The sequence below is a fragment of the Engraulis encrasicolus genome, chromosome 9 (assembly GCF_034702125.1).
Source record: "Engraulis encrasicolus isolate BLACKSEA-1 chromosome 9, IST_EnEncr_1.0, whole genome shotgun sequence".
Lineage (NCBI taxonomy): Eukaryota > Metazoa > Chordata > Actinopteri > Clupeiformes > Engraulidae > Engraulis > Engraulis encrasicolus.
In genome coordinates this window covers 16,264,050-16,291,319 of record NC_085865.1, presented here as the reverse complement: position 1 = coordinate 16,291,319, position 27,270 = coordinate 16,264,050, and the positions used below count along the sequence as shown (strand labels likewise).

Genomic DNA, 27,270 nt, shown 5'->3' with positions numbered 1-27,270 from the left:
TATTTGTATATCTGTGTCCTTTGAAGAGAGTTAGCAACACTTCCATACTGTATCTCGGCTATTGCTGCAGAAGTTACATTGTGAGCTTACATTACATTGTGTATGTCTGTGTGGGGCTTGTGAAATGGGCCTGTTACAAAAAATGAACTAAAGAAACTATGAATGACACTGTTGGAGCTGGAAATTAACTTTGAACTCTATTAGTCTCTCCACTAGCCCACTTTATCTTTCTGGCTCACACTGATTGATTAGACTGGCAACTGCTTTGCCACGGGGGTGAGGTCTGCACAGGTTAATGAGGAGCTTTGCCCAGCCCAGGGAGTTCCTGTGGAGTCTCTCCTTTACATTCTTTTCTCCACAGCCCAAAATCACCATTGTGTATCTACATTAGCCTCTCACCATGGTAATTGCTAGCTAGCATGTCTGAAAGAGGTATTACTACAAATGTTGGTGATGAAAGTTTAAGTCTAAAGAGGTGTTTGACCTGCTTTGGAAAGTGTGACGGATTAACACAGAACCTGAGTATTAAATGGATAGCCTTAATATTATTCTTTCTCTCTCTCTGTCTCTCTGTCACTCTGTCTCTCTGTCTCTCGCTCTCTGTCTCTCTCTCTCTCTCTCTCTGACATGAGCGCGTCAGAAAGTAGAATATTAGCCTGGCAGTTCAATTATTCTTCATACATTGTCAAGTACAAACGTATTTATGAAAATAATTATATAAGTTATATAATGGCATTAATTATACTTCAGGAAGCAAATAAATCTGACAGATAAATCTGAAATTTAATGTTTTCTCACATTGTAGTAGGAATATAATTGAAGTCCTCAAAATTGCTTGAATAACAAGTGACAAAGTCGCAACTATATTGCCCCGATAACAATACACATATTATATGTAAATACATGACTGGGAAGCATGGACCCTTCCACTTTGTGTGTGTGAGTGTGTGAGCCTGCTTGTGTGCGTGTGTGTGTGTATACTGTCACCACTGCCAAGCTTCTCCATAGTCACAGGTAGGCAGGTGCTTGCGTGTGTGTATGTGTGCATGCACGTGTGTGCGCTTACTGTATGTATGTATGTGTGTGTGTGTGTGTGCGCGTGTGCGTGTGAGTGTTCTCCCTTATTTGTGTGTGTGTGTGTGGGTGGGTGGGTCTCTGCGTGTAGGCCCTGGCACCAGTCCCACTCCCACTCCCCAAAGCCAAGCCCGCTATCCAGGATGGTCATTTGCTCTGGCCAGCCACCTGTGCACTGACAACCTGTTTCTCTTCATTCTAGTGGAGGAAAATAACTTAAGCATCCCACCCCATAATACCACGTTACTGCACAGTAGGCCTACTACACTATTGCTTCAGACTACAGACAACCTGTTTCCCTTCATAGTGGAGAATCATATCCTCACCACCCCATCTTCAGTCTGTCATTTCACTTTGCCTTATTTATACAACACGGCCTCTTCTTGCATGTACAACAGAAAATTGTTTTTAAGCATGATGTGGCCCTATGCATATACCACAGTAATGAGCCTAAAATGTGTCTATAATGTGTTTGAATGAATGTTGATGGCATTAAGAATGTTTATTATCTTCATTTCCCACTCCATCAATTGTCTCTGCATACTGTAATGTGTCCACTGTGTATCCACAAAGAATTGAATAGTGATGACGTCACCAGCACCACTTTGCACCCTCTCATACTTCCCTTTCTCTTTCTTTTCTCTTCTGGTTATTGGTGCATAATGCAATTTTCCAGCCATTAAGTGTGATTCTGAAATCGTTAAAGAGAGAGTGAAAATAGCAGTAATCCCCCGGGGGTTGGTTAAGAGCCCGTGGTACATTACATGAAGCTGCTCACACTCATCCAGATTCAGCAGTTACAAGTTAAGTACACGCCACGTGCTCTGAAGTGTGTGTGTGTGTGTGTGTGTGTGTGTGTGTGTGTGTGTGTGTGTGTGTGTGTGTGTGTGTGTGTGTGTGTGTGTGTGTGTGTGTGTGTGTGTGTGTGTGTGTGTGTGTGTGTGTGTGTGTGTGTGTGTGTGTGTGTTCTTGTGTGACTGCTAATGGGTGGTGGTGTGTAAAGGAATTGATCTCGGTGACCTATTCACGGCTCCCCTGCCATTGGTGCTCCTCTTCAGACGGGCAGACGGCCGCCAGGTCTCAGATCATCGAGGTGGAACGCTTCAGAGAATCATTAATACATTCAAATTATGTGCACATGTCGGAAATAATTAATTCCCTATTGTTGGCCACCATGACTGACTGCAGCAGATGCGTTTTGTAGGCCAAGGTGGAAATAGCGGTAATGAGAGCACTTTGGAGGTCAAGAGAGGGGGGTACTAATACGTATGTGTGTGGCTGGTTGGGTGTGTGTGGTGAGAGAGAGGGAGGGATGGAGGGAGAGAGAGAGAGAGAGAGAGAGAGAGAGAGAGAGAGAGAGAGAGAGAGAGAGAGTGAGAGTGAGAGATTTTGGTGGCTTTGGTTGTTTGCTTTGATTGGGGAGTACAATATGGTGGGTAGTTAGATCAAGAAAAAAGAGGAAAAATGCCCGCCAGTGTTCATGTTTCTGTGTTCTGCCAATGTGTGTGTGTGTGTGTGTGTGTGTGTGTGTGTGTGTGTGTGTGTGTGTGTGTGTGTGTGTGTGTGTGTGTGTGTGTGTGTGTGTGTGTGTGTGTGTGTGTGCGTGTGTGCGCGTGTGAGAGCACATGTCTGCCTGTTTGTGTCAGGAAGCCTGTGAAATGTGTGTGTGTGTGTGTGTGTTTCTCTGTGTGTGTGTGCGCGTGCGTGCCTGCGTGCGTGTGTGTGTGTGTGCGTGCGTGCGTGTGTCAGTGCACACTCCACTGCAGGTGCCCAGTGATTGATGGATCCGCTGACCCAAAACGCAGCAACTCCCCCCACGCCCCTATACACACCTGAGATGGCTGGGGGTGTAACAGCAGTCTATCATTCCACCCCGCTTCACACAAAAAAACACACCCCATCCCACCTGAGACCACTGGAAGTGTTTGTAACAGCACTCTCTCCTTCAGTCTGAAAAAGAAGAATGCACATGTTGTATCCCGGAACAACTCCAGTCCAGTCCAATTCAGCTCCCTGCTTTAAGAAATCGATACCGCATCATATCGTCACGGTGGCTGTGATTTACACCCCTATACTGTATGCTGACATACAACATGTCTGTTATCTAATGGAGAGGAGTATTAGCCATATTTCAATCTACACATTCGACATCAGTCATTTCTTCAGTACAGCACCTTGTTTTAGTTTGGTGACTGACAACGTAAGGGTGCATTAATACTTTTACGCCACAGCTCCAAGACCTACCTAGGACCCTTCCTCAACACACTTTTGGGTTCCGACCCACCGGTTCAGAACCACTGCTGCACAGTATGTGAAGCTTGAATTCAACCTGTCTCATTAATGAGCTCATGTTGCTGCTGCACCATTTTCAAGCTAGTGTTTACAGTGGATACCCATGTTAACCCTTGTAAGGTGTTCAGGTCATTTTGACCTATTTTCAGTATTTTGCTCAAGAAAAATAGTATCAATTATTATTCTTTCACACTGAGATTCACTGGCTCTGGCTCATTTTCTGTGAGGAACATGCAGGGCCGGCCCAAGGCATAAGCGAGCTATGCGATGGCTTAGGGCCCCCACATGTCCAACGAATGTCCTTAGTTCGCAACCATCACTCGTGCATGTAAATGAAGCTCATGAAGTATCTGATGCTGAGTAGGTGGTGGTATGGGGGGCCCCCGGATGAAATTTTGCTTAGGGCCCAATAAAGGCTTGGGCCGGCCCTGGGAACATGAATCTGGGAAAAAAGTGACAATAATTAAACAAGCAAAATATCATAGCATATACTGTATTCACCCTCATGTTCCCTTCATGACCCCCCCCCCTCACTTTCTTCACCGTCTCCTTACTTTTCTCTCTCTTTATCTCCAACTCTCAAAAATAAATATACACAGAAATTCACAAGCAGGATCGAAGGGAACATGAGGGTGAATATGTGCTATGATATGTTGCTTGTTTAATTATTGTTCTATATGCCCAGGTGAAAGTGACCTGGACACCTTCTATGTAACATAAACACAAACACCTTACAAGGGTTAAATGTGAATGACAATGGTCCAGACCAATTGAGTTCATTATAGACTTCTCTAGTTCTCTAGACTTCTTCACTGGGCCATCTTGCTCACACTGTCAAGCAAGTGTACACAGCTCCGTGTTATTGATGACGGATGTGTGTGAGATTGATACTACAAGGTGTTGGAAGAAAGCTCTGGGACCAGTGGTGATGCTGTTTTGTTCTTTTTCCAGTGATGGGCTTTTAGCTTTCTCACTGCATGCTGAAGAATGTCAAAACTCTGTGTCTGGAGCGTTTATGCAAATATGTTGATGACACTACCATCCTGGGGCTCATCAAAGAAGGGGACGAGTCAGGATACAGGTCTGTTATGAACTACATCATTGACTATGGGGAGACAAACGACCTCATCCTCAACACAGACAAGACGAGGGAAATTATAGTGGACTTTGGAAAACATGCTCCTCCCCTACAGCCTCTGCACATTAAAGGGACAGAGGTGGTGAGGGCTGAAAGCCATACATTTCTAGGCATGCAAGTAACATCAAACCTGAGCTGAGTCTGAACACCACATCCATCGTAAAAAAAAAGCCCAGCAAAGGCTGTACTTTATTAGGATGCTTAGGAAGGCTGGACTGAACCACCACCCTCTTACCCAGGCCTACAGAGAACTTGTAGAGACCATCCTCACAGCAGGCATCACTGTCTGGTATGGCAACATCACTCAGGCTGAAAGGAAGTCTTTGCAATGAATAATCAAGACTGAGAGGATTATAGGCACAGCACTTCCCTCAATGGACTCCATATATGTACAACGCAGCCATAGGAGAGCAGAGAGAATCATTAAAGACCCACTCCATCCAGCTAACTCTGCTCAAATACATACAAACTGAGACACAGTAGAGCGGACAGCATTCCAACCAAAAACGCAAGATATTTTAACAGTTTCTTCCCAGCAACAGTGAGGCTGATGGCAAAAAAGAACATTTGATCCACTTTTGTATTCTTTTGATCTCTTTGATTTTTTATCACATTCAATGTATTTTGTCTTTTTCCTATTTTTTCTATTTAATTTTATTTATCTATTGACTCAGAGGGCCTGCACAAGAGTTCCTATGTGCTTGGACTATTAGTTTATGCACAAATGGCAAATAAAATACTTTGAACTTTTGAACTTTGATTTATCAATACATGCTTCTCTGAATAGCACTCCCCGTGCTTCATTTCACAAATTGTACATGTCTGTGTTATGGTGGCTTGTCCTTTAACTACAAATACCAAGGATATACCAAAGAAAGTGGATGTAAGAAGAAGCGTCATTTTGTTTCTTTTCCGGTATCCACTTTATCTCGGGTGAACGCCCTCTTAGGAGACCTTCGGAGTCCTGAGGTTGAGAATCAATGAAGTCCCCTTAGCGCTGTAGATGGCGGTAGAGCACTTCTTGTGCAAACACAAAAATAGAAGAAGAAAGAGGGGACAACCACAGACATCATAAATGAAGACTAGATACGTCATCGCGTATTTCAAGCACGTCCGCACAGGTCGGCCATATTAGAGCAGCCTAAACTCTCCACAGACCCTCCGTTACAGCTGAAGTAAAGTGAAGAGTTGAAACGTTGGGATACTTAAAAATGTATGCTGTTGCTTCGCTGAAATATTGACACGTGTTTATAAATGGTAGGGCTCCTTAAGACTGGGGTAAAACGCCCAGGAGAGTAATAGGCCTATGCTTCCCACTTAACCTATTTGTCCAAAAAAATAGATAGATCTACAGCTAATACACATTTTAATCATTGCTGTGCATTACGTTGACGGCATGGATATATTCATTGCATCAAATTATAGACGACAGAGATGACGTACTGGAAGAGAGATGTAGCCTACAGCGCAACAAGTTAATTCTATCTGGATGGCTTTAGCGTCACGACTCATTTTGAACACAAGGTGGAGCTGTCGAAACCAAAGCAGAATGTAGACTAAAGTGAACGTTTATCTGTTATTTTACTGAAAATATAAAAGATTACTTTGTGCATTTGTTTATGGGGTCTATTTAATTACCTGAATAAGCCTACTGAATTATATTATACATGATTTTAGACCTATGATCATTATAATATAATGTAATATAATATAATAATAATGTGGATATGCATCACTATGCAGTATCAACATATACTCTCGTTTGGAATTTTTTATACTGTGTAATAAACCAACCCTTTCGAAAATCGAAATAAATTTGAGGGAATTATGGCCATCTGAAGAGTATACAACACCAAAAACTCATTGCAACTGGTTGAGCCAGCAGGCTGCTCTAACATGGCCGCCATGCGCGGACGTTCGGCTTGCATGACGGGAACGCGGACGACGCATCTAGTCTTCATATATGATGTCTGTGGGGACAACGCTCCCTTAGGAGACCCAACTTGAGCACACGCTTTTGCATTGAGTGGGCGTGTTTTGCGATATCTTGGTTTGATTCAGTATTTTTGGATATACCCTGGGAAAGAAAAGGAAAGACATGCGTTCATAGAGAAAGAAAGAGAACGAATGGAGAGGAAGGAGAAAGTGTGGAAAGGCAAATAACAGCAAGGAAAAAAGAAGGAAAAGAAGGAAAAAGATTGGAAAGGACAGAAAACGACAGGTAATGCGTGATGAAAGGAAAATAATGGAAAGGAGCAGAGGAAGGTGCTGTAGTCGCATCAGCACAGGCTAATAACTAATGCAGTGTTGCCGATCAATCAAGTTCATTTGATTAGTTATGAAATTAGTTATGGAATAATCCAATACGGTGTTATAGCCTACATCTTTTATTTTATTTTCATGTTGGCACAATTATAAGATCATTACTTCACTGATTCATTTTCTCTGCCTCAAAACTTAACAGAGCAACATGAAAGCATAGCAAGTTTTTCAAACAAGTGCGCACTATTTTACATTATTTCCCAAATCATTCAAAAAAATGTTTTACTCATGCTCTAAGTACATACTACCAACACTACCTCCTGATCTCCACAAACACTGCATAACTATTCCAAGCATGTCCGCATATGTCACTTTGTATGTCTCGCTTATGGAAGTCATATTGCATTGAATGTCATTCCTCCCTTCAATATGGCTCCCATCTTCACAGATGCTGCCTTGGACATCCATCACTGCTCAGATCACTCATGTTGATGTGGAGGTGTCCCACCTCACCCTTCTGCCTCCACTATGGAGAATATGCAGCCTGGAAGGACGTGCTCAGCTTTGCTAACTGACTAACAGGATGCAAAAACATTCAGCATATCAAGGAATCACTGCAGCTATATGTATATCACTTTAATACATGTAGCCTGGAGGAATCTCTCTCTCTCTCTCTCTCTCTCTCTCTCTCTCTCTCTCTCTCTCTCTCTCTCTCTCTCTCTCTCTGTGTGTGTGTGTGTGTGTGTGTGTGTGTGTGTGTGTGTGTGTGTTTGTGTGTGTGTGTGTGTGTGTGTGTGTGTGTGTGTGTGTGTGTGCATGTGCGCGCGTGTGTGTGTGTGTGTGTGTGTGTGCGTTTGTGCATGCATGTATGTGTAGGTCATAAGACACACACTGTACTGATCCCTTAGAGTCCCAAGGACACAACAAAAAAGTTAAAGCGGTGTCACCTACAAGTTCACATGTTTGTTCCAACACACGCACACACGCGCACACACACACACGAATAGTCATATGGCTGTGACCCATAGGTGACTGATATGTGAACCTGTTGACAGCTGAGTATTGTGTGTGTGTGAAATGGGGAAATTGAGAAATACACCATGCAGACACGACAGATGCTTGGCATGTGTCACCAGAGACAAGAGGCCAAAAGTTCAAGAACGCTCAAGAGTGGCTATATCAGAAATATGAAGAGAAATGCATCACAGTACAGTGTGTGCAGAATACAAAACAAGTAGCAATGGAGTGTGGTAGAGTAGAGAAAAGAAGCAAGAGTAGAAAAGGTTTTGCTGAGAGAGATAGGCCTACTATGTTTGCTTTTGCATTTTTCTACAAGTGACTCAAAGCACATTAATATGCAAAACACAATTTGAAAGACAAATTATTATTCATTATTAATCAATTATTCCTGTGTTCACTGAGTACTTCCAGTCAGAACAGAGTGCCAAAAATCAAAGTCACAAGAGATCCCTTTAACTTCTGTGAAATGCATGCCCTTAGTTAATTAATGTAGCCTGTAATTTGGTGGCACTCTCTTAAAAGGCTATAGCCTACATTTGAGTGAAAACAATAATAGCCAAGAAATAGACAATTAGCCCTTTGTTGTTTAGAGCAAATTTAGAGGTCTTTAACCTCACTGAAACAAAAAAACAATGTGTTTGGATTGTGTTTCCTATCCAGTGTGAAGTACTAGATAACAATGCAGGGCGGAAACTCAAGCTGTAGGCACCAACCAATTAGCCAGGCCATACCCTCCTATTTACGCAACACCTTCAGCGTTGCTACCAGTCAGGTCAAGAGCAATGCAAGTACTTTCTGAGTTCCCGAAAATACGGGAACTCCTCCCACTTTTTCTGGAAGCAAACAACCAAAAGCAAACCAAGGGAGGCGGGCCAACCATGCTGTTTGGGATGTATAATTTGTTATGCTCTTGGTCAGACCAAGTCTCGAAGAGATTTGAACGTCGATGATAATCAGGCTACCAACCAATATCCTGGGTGCTGCTCTCCAAGCACACTCACCGCCAATGTCAAAGGCTGTATTGGAAGATGATGACCACCTAAGCAAGAGTCCAAATGGTTCATCAGTGGACGACTTGTGTGTTCTGTTTACATTAAAAGAGTAGAGTAGAGTAGAGTAGAGTAGAGTAGAGTAGAGTAGAGTAGAGTAGAGAAACTGTATTGATCCCCAGGGGGAAATTCAGGTGTCAAGTAGCTACATGAATACAAAGACAGACACACAGACAGACAGACAGACAGACAGACAGACAGACAGACAGACAGACAGACAGACAGACAGACAGACAGACAGACAGACAGACAGACAGACAGACAGACAGACACACACACACACACACACACACACACACACACACACACACACACACACACACACACACACACACACACACACACACACACACACACACACACACACGCCAAGAGGTTTCCCGATCTGGGCCAACTCTGGCATCTCAGGCAGTCCAATCCCCAATAATGATGTCCTTCTTAGTGTCCTTCTGTGAGTTGAATGGCCCATGGGACAAAGGACCTCCTTAGCCTGTCTGTCCTGCAGGTGAGAGCACAGAGTCTGTGGCTGAACAGACTCAGCTGGTTACTGAAGGTGGTGTAGCTAATTATCCATAATACAGTCCAGTAGAAGTAGGAGTGAGACTAGTTAGACATGTTTCCGTGAAGCAAATTAGACTCGCTTTTCTAAACAGCTTTTGGTTTCTTACCAGGGCGGTCAGCTCGTTCGTTTTGTTGGTTAGCGAATTCAAGTTTCCCATAATAATTGCTGGAACAGAGGGCTTATATCTCCATTTCTTCTCCTGTCGCTTGGCCTTGACTGGGACCCCTGCTCTGCATCCTCGAAAGATGAAAACTTCTTTTGGAATGTCCACATGAACAGCGGCAGAATCATCAAACTTCCGCAGATCCATCAGCTGGCTCCGCGAGTAAACAATGTTGCAGCGTCCATAGCAACGCACAGATTTCTCCATATCCATAAGGAATAAATAACTTCTTGTCCACGTTAAAAAATAAAAAAAACTGATCTTATATTAAGGAATGTATCTTATATTAAGGAATGTATATGTGCAAATGTTTTTGTGATTGGTGATTTGAATGCTGACATTTCTGATGAGAAATCTCTCTTTGGTCAGCACTTGAAGCAGTTCTGTTATGATAGTAAACTGGTTCTCTCTAGTATGAATTTACTTCCTGCAGATAGTTATACTTTTATCAGTGAAGCGTGGCACACAACGTCCTGGCTGGATCATGTAATCTGCACAGCCGATGCACATGAAAGTCTGGAAAAGGTAGACATTTTGTATGAGCTCACCACCACTGATCACTTACCTGTCTCTATGTTGATAAATATTGACAACCTACCCGACTGCAGCAGTTCAGCACAAGATGGCGCCAATGGGCCGAAAGTAAATTGGGCTAAACTATCTAAAGAGGATGTTCTGTATTATTGTGGGAGGTCAGATGTTCTCTTGAGGGAGGTACAGTTGCCAATTAATGCTATTCTATGTCCAGATATTAACTGTGATAATGTTACTCACTGTAATGATCTCTGTGAAATGTATAACAGCATAGTGACAGCTGTACATGAGGCCAGTAAACCTCTACACACTCACCCCAAAAGGGCTAACAACATCAAACCTGGTTGGAACAAGTATGTAGCTGACCATCAAGAAGCTGCTAAGAGGGCTCATAGGGCCTGGGTTGTGGCTGGTCGGCCTAGGCATGGGCCAGACTTGGAGCATAAGAAACGTGCCAATGCAAGATATAAGTATGCTGTGCGCTTTGTTGGGAAGCATGAGCAAGGCTTAAGAGCTCATTCTATGGCCACAAACCTTCTTGATAACAATGTCACTGAGTTCTGGAAAGAGGTAAAGGCTACAAATAGGGCCAAAGCTGTACTACCATGCCACATTGAGGGGGTATCTGGCGCTGACAATATAGCAGAGCTGTGGAGGCAGCACTATGCAGCTTTGTTTAATTGCATCAAAAGTGAACCCTATTGTGTAGGCAATCTAAATGAGGAAGCGATTCATTTTACACCCAATGAGGTTGTGTATGCTATAGAACATCTAGCTGATAATAAATCTAGTGGCAATGATAATATCACTGCTGAGCATCTTAAATTAGCCAGCCCTAGAATTGCAGCTTTGCTGTCTATTTGCTTCACTGGTCTAATGACACATGGGGTGCTACCCGACACTATGCTCACTGTTACATTAGTACCAGTCATTAAGGACAAGACAGGTAAAATAGGGAGCATGGATAATTACAGACCCATTGCCTTAGCCAGTATTCTTTCTAAGGTGTTGGAGAAACTGTTGCTAGATAGGTTGAGTGAGTTTATCTTTACCACAGAAAATCAATTTGGTTTTAAGCCTATGCACAGCACAGACCTATGTATATATGCCTTGAAAGAAACGGTTGAATCCTACAGAAGTCATGGTTCTACAATATTTCTGGGGTTCATTGATGCGTCTAGGGCATTTGACAGAGTGAATCACCATAAGCTCTTCACTAAACTCATGCTTAGGGGTGTGCCTGGATGTATTATACGTATTCTTGCTTACTGGTATGCTAAACAACACATGCAGGTGAAATGGGGAAACAGCCTGTCCTCCCCTTTCAGTGTAGGCAATGGTGTAAGACAAGGGGGGCTTCTATCCCCAGCACTGTTCAACCTATACATGGACAACCTCTCCAAACAACTGGGGAGATGTAAGACAGGATGTCTGATAGGGAACAATGTTTTAAACCATTTGATGTATGCAGACGATCTTGCTATCATGTCCCCTAGTACTGTTGGATTTCAGCAGCTACTCAATGTGTGCTCTGAGTATGGGGTCGAGTTTGATGTGCAGTACAATGCAAAAAAGAGTGTTGTGTTGATATGTAGAACCAAGGAGGATCATAAAGTGCCTTTTCCAACGTTCTACCTGTCAGGGCAACCAATATGTGTATCAAGCAGTATAAAATATCTTGGGCACATCATCACTGACAAGCTGGAGGATGATGCTGACATGTATAGGCAGAGACGAATGTTGTATGCACAAGCTAACATGTTAGTAAGAAAATTTCATTACTGTCCTGATGATGTGAAAGTAAGCTTGTTTCGTGCCTACTGTAGCCCTATGTATGCAGCTCCATTATGGATCAACTATAAAAAAGAGACAATGCGTAAACTCCAAGTAGCATATAATGACTGCCTAAGGATATTGCTGAAAAAGCCCAGGAGTTGCAGTGCTAGTAAACTATTTTGTGACTCAGGACTATGTACTTTACAGGCTCTCCTGAGGAACCTAATGTTTAAGTTCATGTGCCGTTTGGATAAGTCTGAAAACTGCATTATAATGATGCTCACAAGTGCCAGATATAGCTCTGTCCGTTACCAATCATATATGTGGAAACATTGGTATAGCTGCCTTTTAAGACTGTCATGACATAGTTTGTATATGCTTTGGCATCATTGCTGTTTTTTTTTTTTTAATTATTATTATTTCTTCTTTTTCCTGCACATTCTATTTCTATGTATATGTTGTGTGTCTGCCTATTGGGCCCTGAGCCTGTAATAAAGTTTATAATAATAACGTATAGAAAAATAACAACTAGACGCTAATCTAAGAACTGGAAAATAAGTAATAAAAAACAACACGAAAGACAAGTAGAACAGACATAAAACACGGAGCTATAAAAATTACATAAAAGTGATATGATGTATGTAAAAATGTCTCATTTTTAAACTAAATTGATCTACTATAAATGTCACTTAAAACATTCTTTGGATGTGCACCTCCACTCTCTGAAACGTCTTTGTTTTACTCTGTCTCAGTATAGCAGATGATGAAGCACTGACCTGGGTTCATTACCAAGGACTGAGAGCAATTAAATTTAAATTACAGCCAGAGAAGTACATCTTATAGGGCAGTGCTCATTTCAAGAGGTCCCCAGGATTGATTTATTACTTCTCCCTCCCTGCCTGCCTGTTCACTTTATACAGCTCTGGCTGCGGCGCTGACCTAAATGCCATTGAGCATCAGTCTGAGACATGGTATACATTCTTTTATACAAATAGATTAACTAGAGTTTCATAATGAGTTTCCTTATAAACATGCTGGACTTAGTCTTATGCTGTAGTTTGCTAGTTCAATTCTTTACAATTCTTCAATAAAAGATGTGGATAATGTTTCACAAAGTAGGTACATGGATCTATGTATTAATATTAAAAGTAGCCTACTGTAGGCGAAGTGAATGTATTGCCATGGTGATTGTGAACATATTGGAGATTCTGTTATGAAGACAGTGAAGGTTTTCCTTTTTAAAAGTGTGCATGCGTGTACAGGTGTGCCTGTTTGTGTCCCTGATCCACAATGGCCACACTCTGGCATACCATATAATTAACACCTCAGTAACAAGCCTTACATGAGATCGGACAACTGTACTGTGTGAGTTAAAAAATAATGTTTAGTATAGATTCTCAGTTATTTACATACTGTATGAGCTATTGTTATTAAATACAATATTTACTGAACGCCAGTGGCCATAACACATTCACTTATTTGCCTTATGAAGGTCATGGCTTGATAATACTGTATGTCTGTGTTGCAGAATCTATCATGCATAATGTGTGCAGCAAGACTTTGGGGCTAGTATAAAACATTTACCATTTACTGTAAAGCACATTGTTCACAGGAGGTTAAAATGATTGACTGACTGCAGTTTCTGAAAAAGCTCCAGGCTGTTTTCTCGAGAGGACAAAAAAGTAGCAGGTAATTATTTCTCTCGTATTTCCATTGTCTCCTCCTTGCTAAAACTTATCATCTTGTTTGTTTTGGTTATTTTTCCTCCGTGTGTTTGTGTGTGTGTGTGTGTGTGTGTGTGTGTGTGTGAGTGAGTGAGTGAGTGAGTGAGTGAGTGAGTGAGTGAGTGAGTGAGTGAGTGAGTGAGTGAGTGAAATAGAGAGAGAGAGAGAGAGAGAGAGAGAGAGAGAGAGAGAGAGAGAGAGAGAGAGAGAGAGACTTGCAAGCAGTAAACTTGCCTGCAAATCTACTTAGTGTGCCACAGTGTGTGCATGTGTGTGACTGTGTATATGTGTAGTGTATGTATTGTATTTGTGAGGACGAAGAGAGCTTCCAATTTTTTTTTTTCATTCAGTGGGCCAAACATACGAACACAGGATAGCACATCAATGCAACTGGGTCTGCTTTTGAAGTGTAAGCAGAAGCCCAGGCCTCTCTTTCTGTTCTCATTCTCAGAAGTTCAAATAAGGTTCCAGAATATTTCCCAGGTCAGTGGCCAGATCTGTGGGCTGGGATGCCCTGGCAAAGGGCCCCACTAATTGCCATTTGTCCGAGATAACAGCTCTGTTTGATATGCCACACAGTGACTAACTGATAAGCCCAGAGCACAGAATGGTCTCCCATCACATCTAGGATTTAATGGATGCTACTGCAGCAGCGGCCTTCCAATACGTAGACTAGAAAAAAAAAACCTAGAAAACAAGATGCCCTCAGCTTTCTAACTGGCCTTGCCAAGCTCGGAAATTGTATCGTTCAGTGCCATATATTTGTCACAGTTACAGTCAGATATAGCTGTACAAAAACAAATAGGCCAATTATAAAACAACACAGCTGGGTTGGGAAAAAACAAACCCCCATGGTGAACTGGCCATTAGTATGTAACCCAATAACAGGAACTGCAGTCTGTGTACGGTCTGAATGTTGTTAACAATTTCAACAACAATAAACTCTGACTCTCTGACTCGATAACAATGACAAAAACTCTCATCACTGACGATTAACTAGAAAAGCTGCCCTAATGTCTGTTGAAATGTTTCACAAAATACACTGCAATGACATGTGTAATGCCAATGCCAAAAGCCATGCTTTATTTCCATTTTCCGGAATTGTTAACCGCAGTTCAGTGAAAATGTATGGGTTCACACTAACCATCTCTCACATACAATAACTTAAACTTTTATGATGTATAATGAAGATCAGTGCAACAGGGTCTTTGTTTCATGAAACAAAATAATAAGGTGATACATTGACATTATTTGCTCATGCCTGAGGGTGAATATTGCAGTATTTCATCATCTAAAAGGATAACCCTAACTTCAGCAAACCAAAAACTCAATATATTTTATATTAATGCACCAGTCTTTCATATGCGATGGGAAAAGAACAGAGACGAATAGTGTAAAATTCTCGTCTAGCAGGTTGTACATGTGTGATTAATAAATTACACCACAAAGGTCTTGGTACTGTCATGAACACAGTGGATGAGGCCCTGCCGTGGCCATCCGATAGGGCACTCGCCTGCCATGCGGCTGACCCGGGTTCGATTCCCAGCCCGGGTCCTTTGCTGTCCCCCACCCATCTCTCTCCCCATTCACTACCACCAAAAAAAAATCTTTAAAAAAAGAACACAGTGGATGGAAAATGGAGAGGTGGTAGAGAAAGGTTTTATTGTGCTAGGTGGCCTTCACTGCACTATGCAAATAGCCATTGTCAGTCTTCACAAAGACGCTGCAACTGTCTGTGTGTGCAGAAAAGAAGACCATCTTTATAGGCACCTCTAACTTAGAACTAAACTTAGAACTGAGTTTGCGAACAGAGGAGCAGGACAGGAATGTGAGCTTATCACAATTTGTGCGTCATCAGGCTAGGGCTTTAACATTAGAAAGAGACAATGCAGGAATATATTAATCCTAATGAGTATGGCATATTATTATATGTTCAGAGTGTCTATTGTTGTCATGTGGAAGAGACAAATTAAATGGAAAGGCACTTGTCTGTTCTCTCTCTCTCTCTCTCTCTCTCTCTCTCTCTCTCTCTCTCTCTCTCTCTCTCTCTCTCTCTCTCGTAATTTCCCTTTGTGATGTGTTTACTGTAAGACTAAAGGGTGTGGAGTTAGACCAGAGCTGGTGACTTTCCATATGCTGTTGTGGACTGATTTCCATATAAGAATTCCCTTGCCAGATAGAGTGCCAGCCTCAGATGATGGCCCCCTTAGCCATAGACCCTTAGATGTCAATTTCTGTGTGCAGGGCAAGAACTAGTGACTATTACTTTGCCATGGTGCGTGGGTTCAAAACATGTTTCTTTCTGTGCACCGTGCATTCAAGTCGCCCTCATAGAAGCGGTGGTGCCATCAACTGCTATGCAGATTGTTTTTTATAGCCTTCCAAATAAAGCAAGCAAAGACAGAACATTGAATTGCCCCCTACTGCTTTTCAGTTTGTGGTGTTAATAGCTAGGAGGCTTAAGGGCTATGCATACTTCACATGCGCACTTTGGCGCATTTGGCGTGAGAACCATTAAAATGTGGCAGACCATTCATAGTCAAAACTGCCATTTACAGGCTTTTGCTTGCATTTTCGGAAGTGTGCCCTCTGCTGTTCATGAGGGAAACAGCAGATTCTGTCGCAGAAATGGCAGAAACTCGCAGCTGGAGTTCTACAGATGTAGGCTATAAAAATAGAAAGCCAAACACGACTGCTGTAATGCTACTGAACGTCTGACTTGTGACTTACCACAATGAAACATAGGCCTATATTTTTGTTGTAGCCTACATTACCAGATCATTCCAAGGCCATGTGAGAGCATTGTTCTGGTTGCAGAATTTATAATTAGATCGCCGAACACAACGTGCTTCTGAACAAAGTAAACAATTGTTTCACTGAACAACATTTAAGGGAGAAGATAAAATAACTCTCAAGGACATTTTATTATCCTCAAAATGATGCAGGATCCATAGTAGCTGTAGCCTCTCTTCGCAACTCCTGCCTACCTGCATGGTCGCTGGTGGCGCACGGCAACAAAAAATGTGGGGTGCACGAACTCGCGCCGCGCCAGCCGCGACAGGGGCGTGTGACGTCATTTTGGGTCACGTGACGGCGCGCGCCATCGTCGCGAGTGAGGAATGAAGGAGGTTAGCGCCAGTCACGCCAAGTATGAATCCGCCTTTAGACCCTTTTTAAGACCCGATACTTCAGTTTGTGATACAAGCGCCAAAATCGGTACAGGTACTCCTTGGACATTACTATTTTCAAAAAGTACGCAGGCCACATCAAATTCAAGATGGCTGCCCATTTTCCAAGATGGCTGCCATACAGATATTAATTAGCAACTGAAACAACTGTTCAAATGGTCATACAAGCACCCAAATCGTCATAGATACTCCTTAGACACACATCTGTTGAAAAGGCATGCAGGCCACTTGAAATCCAAGATGGCCACCCATTTTCCTAGGTGGCCACCATACATATGTGTAAGGTGACTGAAACATTTGATAAAATAGTGATACAAGTATCAAACTTGGTACAAATACTCCATGACATGACAAAAAGATGTCGGTCAATTGAAATACAAGATGGCTGCTCATTTTCCAACATGGCCGCCACAATTTTCTGGACAGCCCTTCCACCCATTGCACATTTCCCAACAGCTAACAAAATATGGATGTCATTCATAATACCATGAAAGGTATGATCTGATCTTCTGACCTGCAGATGGCTATAGCTGCCAGTGTGAGTATTGGGACATTTTAAAATTCCTATACTTTTAGACAACAAGATAATCTAAATTCATCAAAGGGATTATGGTAATCTCTCAAATCTCCTCAAATCAGAAACTATGAAAATGCTTCCATTAATAAGAAGCAATGGTAGCCATCTTGGATTATACATGGCCTTGTCATGTTTAAAGTAGGCTATTTTTTTTTCTTTCAAAAAGGATAATGTCTAAGGAGTATTTGTGCCGAGTTTGGTGCTTCTATCACAATTTAAACGTTTTTCAGTTATGGAACTTCTGCAGTAGGTGAATGGGTGGCCATCTTGAATTTCAAATGGTCCATACACCTTAACAACAGAGTTGTGTCTGAAGAGTATTTGTAACACGTTTGGTGCTCACATCACTATTTGAACAATTGCTCTACAAAGTAGTATCTCCTGCAGTATTCCCACAGGACTTTCTGGCAGCCATCAAGTGACAGGCATGCTCTTTCAAATTAGTTAAGTCTAAGGAGTATTTGTACCAATGTTGGTGCTTGTATCAATATTTGAACAATTATTTTATTTTCCTGTGACACATCTGAACGATGGCCATCTTGCAAAATGAATCATCTTGGAAAAGTCACCTGCATGCTTTATCAAAAGAGATACATCTAAGGAGTATCAGTGCCAAGTTTGGTGTTTGTATCACAAATTATTTCCGTTGCCAATTTATATCTGTATGGCGGCCATATTGGAAAATGGGCAACCATCTTGAATTTGAAGTGGCGCGCGTACTTTTTGAAAATAGTAATGTCTAAGGAGTATCTGTACCGATTCTGACGCTTGTATCACAAACTGAAGTATCGGATCACCTATCTCCCTAGCTATAACCTTCTTTTATTCTGTTAAACATGAAAACATTAGCAGTTATGAGACAGAAAAATGATGGTAAAAAACACAAGACGTAGGCTACATCATCTGCTGTGCCTGTGCCACCTGCACAAGTTCCTGAAGCTCAAGAAGCAATTTGAGAAGAATAACCGATTTGAGGGGGGAAAGGGAAAACAAGAAGTGCTGCCATGCTATTTGAGGGGGCCTGCTGTGGGCATCTGGCAAAAGGGTTGGGAGTTGGACCCAGTGATCTGATACCCTGACAAGAACAAAGATTGCTCTGCCAATATCCACACATGCCACAGGCAAAAAGTGCCCTCAAGCAAGGAACCTTAACCCCCAAATGCTGCCCAAACACTGGATAAATGGCAGACTGATCTGGGTATGTGTGCTTTGAGGGATAGCTCACTAGTACCTGACAGACATGTTCAATTCAGAAGTCACGTTTCCTACCCCAAAAGCTGAAATTAAAAAATTAACACAGAAAACCCTTGCTATATCAGCAAGTATTTACCATTAACAGAACCTGAACTTTTTGAGTATTTTCAAGCTTTCAAGAACTACACAATATCCCCGCACCACACACATGCACACACACAGACACACACGCATGCATGCACACACACGCACAGGCTGCCTGATCAGTTTCCTGCTCTCATCCAAAACTTCTGGAAGTTGCTCCGATAACCCCTTATTCCCAAAGCCTGACAGCCAAACATCAGGAGCTGTATGCAGGCTAGCGGGAACGTCTGGCAGCTCCGTCTGTCACCCTGACAGTACCGAGACGCGGAAGGAGAGAAAGAGGAGGAAGAAGAGAGAGGAGATGTGGAGGTGAAGAGGAGGCAAAGAAGAGAGAGTGAAACAGTTGAAGCCTGACGTCTGAGCGTAGTATCAAGGTGAAGAACTGCAATACCTGAGATGCCTGCTCTTCGACTTCAATTTCAATATTTCAAGGAGGGATTTCATGGCCGATTGAGGGTCATCTGCATAGAATTCCTTTAGCATTCACAAAATGCTCTGAGGGTTGACAGTGTGTACAAAATGATTTGGAGGAGATGGCAAAGAAAGAAGAAGCAAAAGTAAAATGTAACATAAAAGACCTACAGTTTCCAGTGGATGTACGAACTAACATAGTGACACAGTATAGACCCACTACAAATAACTTAAAAGAAAAGAATGAGCTACACTACAGTCAAAAGTTGATGAAATGAAATCTTGTCCATGAAAAACTTCTTTTGATGGTGAACCCTTTTGACTTCCTTGGATGAAAAGGCATGACCTTGTGGAAGTCAGAGTCATTTACAGCAATCTGTTTCTCTGCAAAGTTTAATTTTTAGTGGAATGGATCAATTCCATGCATAGGAAGGACCATGAAAACACACTGGCTAGACTTTAGACAGGAGTACAGAGAATCTAAAGAAGTCATAACACTCACATTGCATTTTGTTCTTTGATACATACTAGAAAAGCACATTCGCTGCATGATGTTTGAAAACCAGACAGATGCATGTTGTGCTCGGCTGTGTCTGCTGCTTCCTTGGCATCAAAGGAAAGGTAAATATTTCATCCCATACTGTTTTGCAACAGATTGACTGTCATGTGATGGAAAAGACTTTGATACCGCATGCCTAATTGGACGTCTGCACAATAGATCTCTTGTTTACATGCATATATAGTCTAGTCAGCTGAATAATCTTCTGAGTAGTCAGGTATGTTTATTCTTTCAATGTCTTCTCGGTCTATAAATGTTATAGGTCAGAAACAAAGCCTCGAGCTCCTCATTGTGTGAAATCCACTTTTCTAATAGCATAGATTCTTTACTGACTGGTTGCACAACTTTGCAGAGTAGGAACGGTGTTGCCATGCCAATCCCACCCCATAGCAGGACACAGTAGGTCAGCTGGACTCGAGCTACAAGGATGTCATAAGCCATGTCACCTCAAGTGTCACCTCCATCGACAGTCTATCAATTAACCTTCCTAACCCAGACATAATTTATATTGACTACTGTCTCCTCCTCACAAAGATTACCGATAATTACCTGGTATACACAACTTGTAGGAATTGTGTTTCCACCCCTATTCAAATCAATTAGCAGGACACAGTAGGTGACTGAGATTCGTAGCCCATGTCATAGGTCATGTCACCTCACAAGTCATCATCATAAGTCATCATCATCATCATCATCATCACCATCATTAATAGTCAGTCAATATAACTTCCAACCCTGGCATAATTGTGTTGGTGGGAGAAAAGCCATTTTGTTGTTTGCTGTGCACTGTGGAATTTCATTTCACTCTTTAATAGAACTGTACACACCCTGGTTGTTGTCTCTGGTGTACTGGAGCTCTATAAAATGTTAAATATTGTTTTGCTGAAATGGTCTGGTTCAATGATGCCTTTGAGAGTGTATGTAACTCGGAGCCTCTAGCTGAATGGCCCCAGACATGGACAGCAAATTGGTCTTAGTTTTATAATAACAAAATGTCCTTATTTTTTGTGTGTATTTATTCATTTTCTGACATTGTTGATATAATATTGAATATATAATGAATTAAACCTTTGTAATAGAGCTATAGAGTAGCTTTGATGTTTTGCAATTTGCAATGAATGTGGTGGAAAAACAATGTTTTTCTAGAATTATTTTGTCTCATGCCACATTCTTTATGGTTTGGCTATTGTTTTGACTTCAGGTGACAGAATGTACAGCATCAACAGCCGTTTTGGAAAACACACACACACACAAGACTTGCTATCGTTAGCTCTGATTCATTTTCTTTATGTTTTCAGAATTAAACAGCTCCTTTACTGGAACATGCTTTCCTACCTGACAACAAATAAAAGCCAAACTAGGGCAAACCAGGGGGTCAGGATTTGGCTGATTAGCTTCGCCGATTAGCAAGGCACTTCCTCGTCACAATTCTCACAAATTTCCTCATTTCTGACGCCACTTCGCTCAAAGAGGGTGGATGCGATTGGTGGGTGCGCGAGTTTAGTGTTGGGCACACCTATACAGGTGTGTGTGTGGTTGGGCACCTCCATGCATCCAATGCCCGTCTTCCATATATCTTTCTGGTCAATTGTAAGTCAGTCATTAACGTGGCGCGTAATTGGCTGAGTAAACTGTCAGCGGAAACGACTCCATCTTTGAAGCTGAAAAATTCGTTCAATTTTGGCTGAATTCACTAGCCTAGCATTTCTCATTAAAATGACTTGAGTCGGGACTTATTCACTCTCTCCAGTCCTTATACTACCTCCATAGCAAACAGGCTCAGCCCGACCCGGATCAACCTATTAATACTGTACACTGCTTGTAAACAGCCCAAACACTCTGAGATTTGCTTGTTTTATTGAATCCAATCTGAACACACGCACGCACGCATGCACGCACGCAAGTACGCACACACGAGCGCAAACATAACAGTCAGTTGTCAGTAGTGTTTTGCATTGATCATTTTTATTCATACTTCTCCTCCCCAAGTTCTCAGGACTAAAACCGACCTCCTAAAATGTTTCTCTGTGTGTGTATAATTGAGTCCAGGAGCTGAGCTGTGCTGGCAGGCGAGCCATCAGCGTGTAGAGAAACCCACAGAGATGTGGCTAATTTGCTAAACTGCAAACGATCACAGGCGGCTGTCTGTTGACACATTGTACAGCCCCACCCACTAATCCTGTGAGGCCATGGAGGGAAAATGCCAATTCATGTCTCTCTGTCTGAATGCATCCACTTGGCAGTACAGGTAGGCTAGATAATGAAGATGTTTTACAGGCAAAATGTGGGCCTATATTAAAATTTATGAAACCTTCAGACTTGAAGAAAATGGAAAAGAAGAAGAAGAAAAGTAAACCACTAACCATGTTGTTAACAAAACAAATTTAAATGCTAATCAGAGAAAATGAAACATTATGCCGGTGAAAAATACGTCTAAAGACTAAATGGCAATCAGACAGCCATTTTCCAGGAATTCCCATCAGTGCGGATACGGAAACACTTATCTCTGACCGCACATTACCTCCCCGCTCCTCTAACGCTGGGATAGCTACACTGAGTTCAGCCACAATCCCTGACAATACAATTACCACTGAAACATCTCTCCACACACCCCTTTGATGGGTTATTCCCCAGAGAAAAAAGACAGAAAAAAATGCACCAGCAGGGCCTACACAGACGGCCCAGACTACATTGCAAGCTATTGGTTTAAAACACAAAGTAGTGTTTAAAACAGTAGGCTACTTTACAAGCCATTGGTTTAAAAACACTTTTTAAAGTGTTTTGAGATACGCAATTCCTTCCCCAATATCACTGAAAGTCCCTGTAAAAATGGCTATCACTCTATGTAAGCTTGAAATGAATGATAACCAGTGCTCTGTGGTGTTCTGTCCATGCCCCTGCGGTGATGTGTTTTCATTGGTTCATGTAGATAACATTTCATTCAACATTTTCCAACAACTCAAAAAAGTCAAATCAAAACCTAACATCACTCTCCTTGTCATACAAGTCACGCTTCAGCAAGTCGAGCAAGAGTCATACCTCCAAGTTTTCATCTGCACTTTGGAACTCAACGCTGTCAGGAAGACACAGATAGATGCACTCCAAAAAATGTAAAGTAGAGGCAATGAGAGCACTTTGGAGGGCAAGGGAGGGGAAATGATTGTGTGTGTGTGTGTGTGTGTGTGTGTGTGTGTGTGTGTGTGTGTGTGTGTGTGTGTGTGTGCGTGCGTGCGTGCGTGCGTGCGTGCGTGCGTGTGTGTGTGTGTGAGTGAGAGAGAGAAAAGAGAGAGAGAGAGAGAGAGAGAGAGAGAGAGAGAGAGAGAGAGAGAGAGAGAGAGAAAGAGAGGAGAGAGAGAGAGAGAAAGAGAGAGAGAGAGAGAAAGAGAGAGAGAGAGAGAGAGAGAGAGAGAGAGAGAGAGCGAGAGAGAGAGGAGAAGGTATTTTGTAGGCCACCAGCACCTGATCTTATACAGCACCAGCTGTCAATTTCATGTGAACTGAACAGGAACTTCCCTACTGACACCACATGTGCCTCATTACTTCATAATCTGTATACGTGTGCTGTGACCAAATTACATTTTTGCTTTAGAAAGAGATTTACTTTACTTTACTTTACTTTACTTTATTTGTTCAGGACATTGCACATTAATGAACATATACATACATGTACATATATGTAAACATGCCAGATTGTAGCCCAAGGGCTAATTTCCATCTGGTGTCCAATAGGCAGGCTAGATGTTTACAAGCAATAGACTTTAAGATAAAACAGACTGTTAGTGACAAAAGAAATAAAACCCACTACAGAAGCAAAAGGCATTCATGTAAATAAAAGGAAAAGAGAAAAGAAAAAGGTCCCAAAAAATAGGGCCATGTGTTATGTGAGTGTGTGTGTGCGTGTGTGCGTGTACGCTGTGTAGAGGCTCAGACCATCAGTGTGAACATGTTTGTTGGGCTCGAAGCCACTTTTTATACTCCATCTTAAAGGTGGCTAAAGAGGGACATTCCCTTATATGCAGAGGAATAGAGTTCCATAATATGCCGCCTTTAGTAGATAATGCATTTTGACTGAAAGAGGTTTTCCTGAAAGGAATCTCTACATCTTTATTGACCACTGCTCGAGTTACTCGTGTTTGACGATATTTTATAAAATCCTGTAAACAAGGTGGCGCCAGGCCATGCAAAGTCTTATAAAGAAGACAGCTATAGGAGAATTTACAGAAATTGTCAAAACTCAATAGGTTGTACTTATCTAAAATGTTACAATGATGGTATGAAAGAGGTTTTTTATCTAAAATTTTAAGTGTTTTTTTAAATAAACTCTCCACTGGTTTGAGAGTAGTGGATCCCACCATGGTCCAGCTAGTAATGCAATAGCTTAGGTGAGAAAATATCATTGCATGCAAGTATGTCAGAGCAGCACTATTTGACATAGCACCTCTTATGTGCCTGAAGTTGTAGAGATTAAATTTTATTTTTTTTGTTATCATTTTTATATGTTTTTTAAAAGAAAGATTGGAGTCTAGAATGACTCCTAGATATTTAAAATCTGTGACTACTTCTAGCTGTTCACTACCAAGAGTAACCCCAGGCTGACACAGTCCAGGGGAAGGTTGCTTAGAAAAATACAAACAAACCGTTTTCTTTGCATTCAGAATAAGGCATGATTTCTCTAGCCATGTTCGTATGTGTGTAAGAGCTGTAGAGAGTACACTTGCTGCTTCAACAGGGGTTTTAGCTTGGGTGAAGATGACTGTGTCATCAGCATAGAGCTGAATATTAACATGTGGACAATGCTCAGGTAAGTCATTAATATAGAGAGAAAATAAAAGAGGCCCCAAAATGGACCCTTGGGGGACCCCTACTGGGCAGTTGATGAAGGTGGACCTTGAACCTTCGACCATGGTACATTGTTCTCTATTTGCTAAGTATGAATGGAACCATGATCTAGCTTTAGCAGAGAAATTAAAATGAATTAATTTTGATAATAAAACATTGTGATTGACCATATCAAATGCTCGTTTTAAGTCCAAGAACACGGCACCAACACAACCATTTTTATCTAGATGGCATTTGTTCATTTCCATAAACATGGCCAGTGCAGTGTCAGTAGAATGGTTAGGGCGAAACCCAAACTGCATTGGATGCAGGGGTGTTTGACTATTACTGAGAAAAGCGATGATTTGTTTAGAGACCCATTTTTCAATGATTTTTGAAATGACAGGTAATATGCTGATTGGTCTATAGTTGTTCATGTCAGTTTTGTCGCCTGCTTTAAATACAGGGGTGACAGTAGCCAGTTTCCATGCCTTAGGGACAGTGGAAGTTTCTATAGATAAGTTAATAATGTGTGTGAGTGGGGGTGCAAGTGCCTCTTTGTGAAGTTTCAGAAAGTTAGTATCAAGACCATGAACATCCCTGGCTTTAGAATTGTTCAAGGCTGCTATGATCTTGATGGTATCCTGTTCTGTGATTTTCTGGATGTTAAAATGATTGTCATTGTCAATGTGATCACCCAACAAATCAGAGCCCTCAGTGATTGTGAACTGCTTGACCAAATCATGTATAGATTCAATAAAAAAAGAGTTAAGCTCTTGACACAGGACAGCAGGATCACTTTCTAGTTGATTATTAATTTTTAATTGTAGTCCTTTTATTTCCTGTTTAGGACATTTCCCTGTCAATTTGTTAATGTTTTGCCATATTTTCTTCCCATCTCCTTTGGCATTGTCTATTATTTGAATAAAAAAATTTGCCTTGGCTTTTCGTAACTCTAATGTTACTTTATTTCTGGCCCTAGTGAAATTCATCCTATCTGTGTTAAGCCCAGATTTAATTGACTTTTTAAGGAGAAGGTCCCTTTGTCTTATTAACTGTGAACATTCAGAATTAAACCAGGGCACAGAGTTGGGATTCCTCTTTGCATTGCGCCCCCTCCTGGAAAAAGAGAGCACTACTTCTTTTATCTTTGAGAGGAATAAATCACCGCCAGTGTTCGCGTCTTTACAGGCCAGGAGAACATTCCAATCCACATTTTGCAACACATTGTCCACATTTTCATTTTGATTAGTGGGAATGAACATATTTGCAGGCCTTTTTTTGTTCTGAGACTGAAGTTTTTCTGCTCGTTTAAGCTTCCTGGTAAAAAATATGGAGTTGTGGTCAGAGAGACCTGTTAATAGATTATGGGTATTGGAGATTCTCTCCGGTTTATTGGTAAACAGAAGATCAATTGTAGACTGTGTGTTGCATGTAATCCTAGTGGAGTTTTTTTATCAGCTGCGTGAGATTAAAATAATTAGTTACATCTTTAAGTTTTTTCCTGCCGTGTTTGTTTTCCCAGTTGACATTAAAATCGCCAAAGAGGAGAAGCTCCCGTTTATGATTACATGACGCAAGGACTGTTTTCAGTTGATCATAAAATTCAGGACCAGCTGTGGGTTTGCGATAGACGCAGATTACAGTTAATGACATCTCCCGAGAGAGGTGTATGTCCACTCCAATACATTCAAGTGAAATACCACTAGGAAAATTTCTCTCATTACACTTGAGATTATTTTTAACATACATGAGGACTCCCCCTCCCCTCCCCTGCCCCCTGTCTTTTCTAAAAGTAATATACTCAGGTAATGAGACCGCTGCTTCTGGTGAGGAGCCAGTGAGCCATGTTTCCGTTAACCCCATGAAATCAACATTAGAATTACACAATAAGTGTTCGATTTGTTCCCTCTTAGGGACCAGGCTTCGAACATTTAAAAACCCACCAAATAACCCCCCCTTTTTAAAAACTGGATCCCATATAGTCCTCGCCTGGTTTAGAGTCCTAAAAAGTTTAAACTTTTTATATTTACGCAACACTGGGTTTCGAGTCCTACGTGCCGTTACATTAGACACTGGAGGTGGTGAGAGAGCGTCCTGTTGCAACGTCAATGTTCCGTTGGTTGGACCGCCAGTCAGGCCGGGGCTGACTGGAATCCTCTGCGCCTCCCTTGAGCTGTTGCATACGGCCAACACCGAGGCAGGAGAACCGATTGGCGATATTACCCTCCGCATGGGACGCACCATCCTACCACCGCCAGGCGCCAAGGCCGCTCCGATGGTGCTGGAGGCGAGTGCTTCCGTGGTAGTCTGGCGCCCTCCCAGCGCAGCGTTGATGCGCTGCGGCGGATGCCGTTGTTCATCCAATCGCCCCAACAGACCCCCAGGCGAAGCCAAGGCCGCTCCGTCGGCTCCTTCGATGGTTGCCAGGCGCCGCCCTCCTGTCACGAAGCTGGTGCGAAACGGCAACTCCTGATGTTCGACCACTGGTTCCCCCGACATCCTCCAATCTTGCATAGCCGGCCAAGGTGGTACAGCTGCATTTGACATCAGCCACTGGACGGGGCACAGTCGCATAGGCCAGGTAGCCAGTGGAGCCCCAGCTCTGGAATCCAGGCTCCCTTAGCAGAGTTGGGTATGCCATATGCCCGGCTCCCTGGGTCAGCAAGATAGAGTACGCCGCCAGCGTTAGCGCACCAGCTGCCGGAGTGGTAGCTGGCCATGCCGGTTGCTGTTGCTGCGTTGGCCACTGTGTGTGGGCTGGGAGTTGCACCTGCCGCGGAGC

The 27,270-nt window shown here is 42.2% G+C and overlaps 1 protein-coding gene across 1 annotated transcript in view; it reads right to left on the bottom strand.

Moving 5' to 3' along the window:
- The window catches only part of LOC134456121 (contactin-associated protein-like 2), a 229,035-nt gene extending 202,048 nt beyond the window's left edge, over window positions 1-26,987 (bottom strand). Inside the window, exon 1 of the mRNA XM_063207554.1 lies at window positions 26,543-26,987. Coding sequence (XP_063063624.1) covers window positions 26,543-26,987 — 445 coding nt within the window. The remainder of the gene's footprint in view (window positions 1-26,542) is intronic.
- Between the last annotated feature and the right edge of the window lie 283 nt (window positions 26,988-27,270).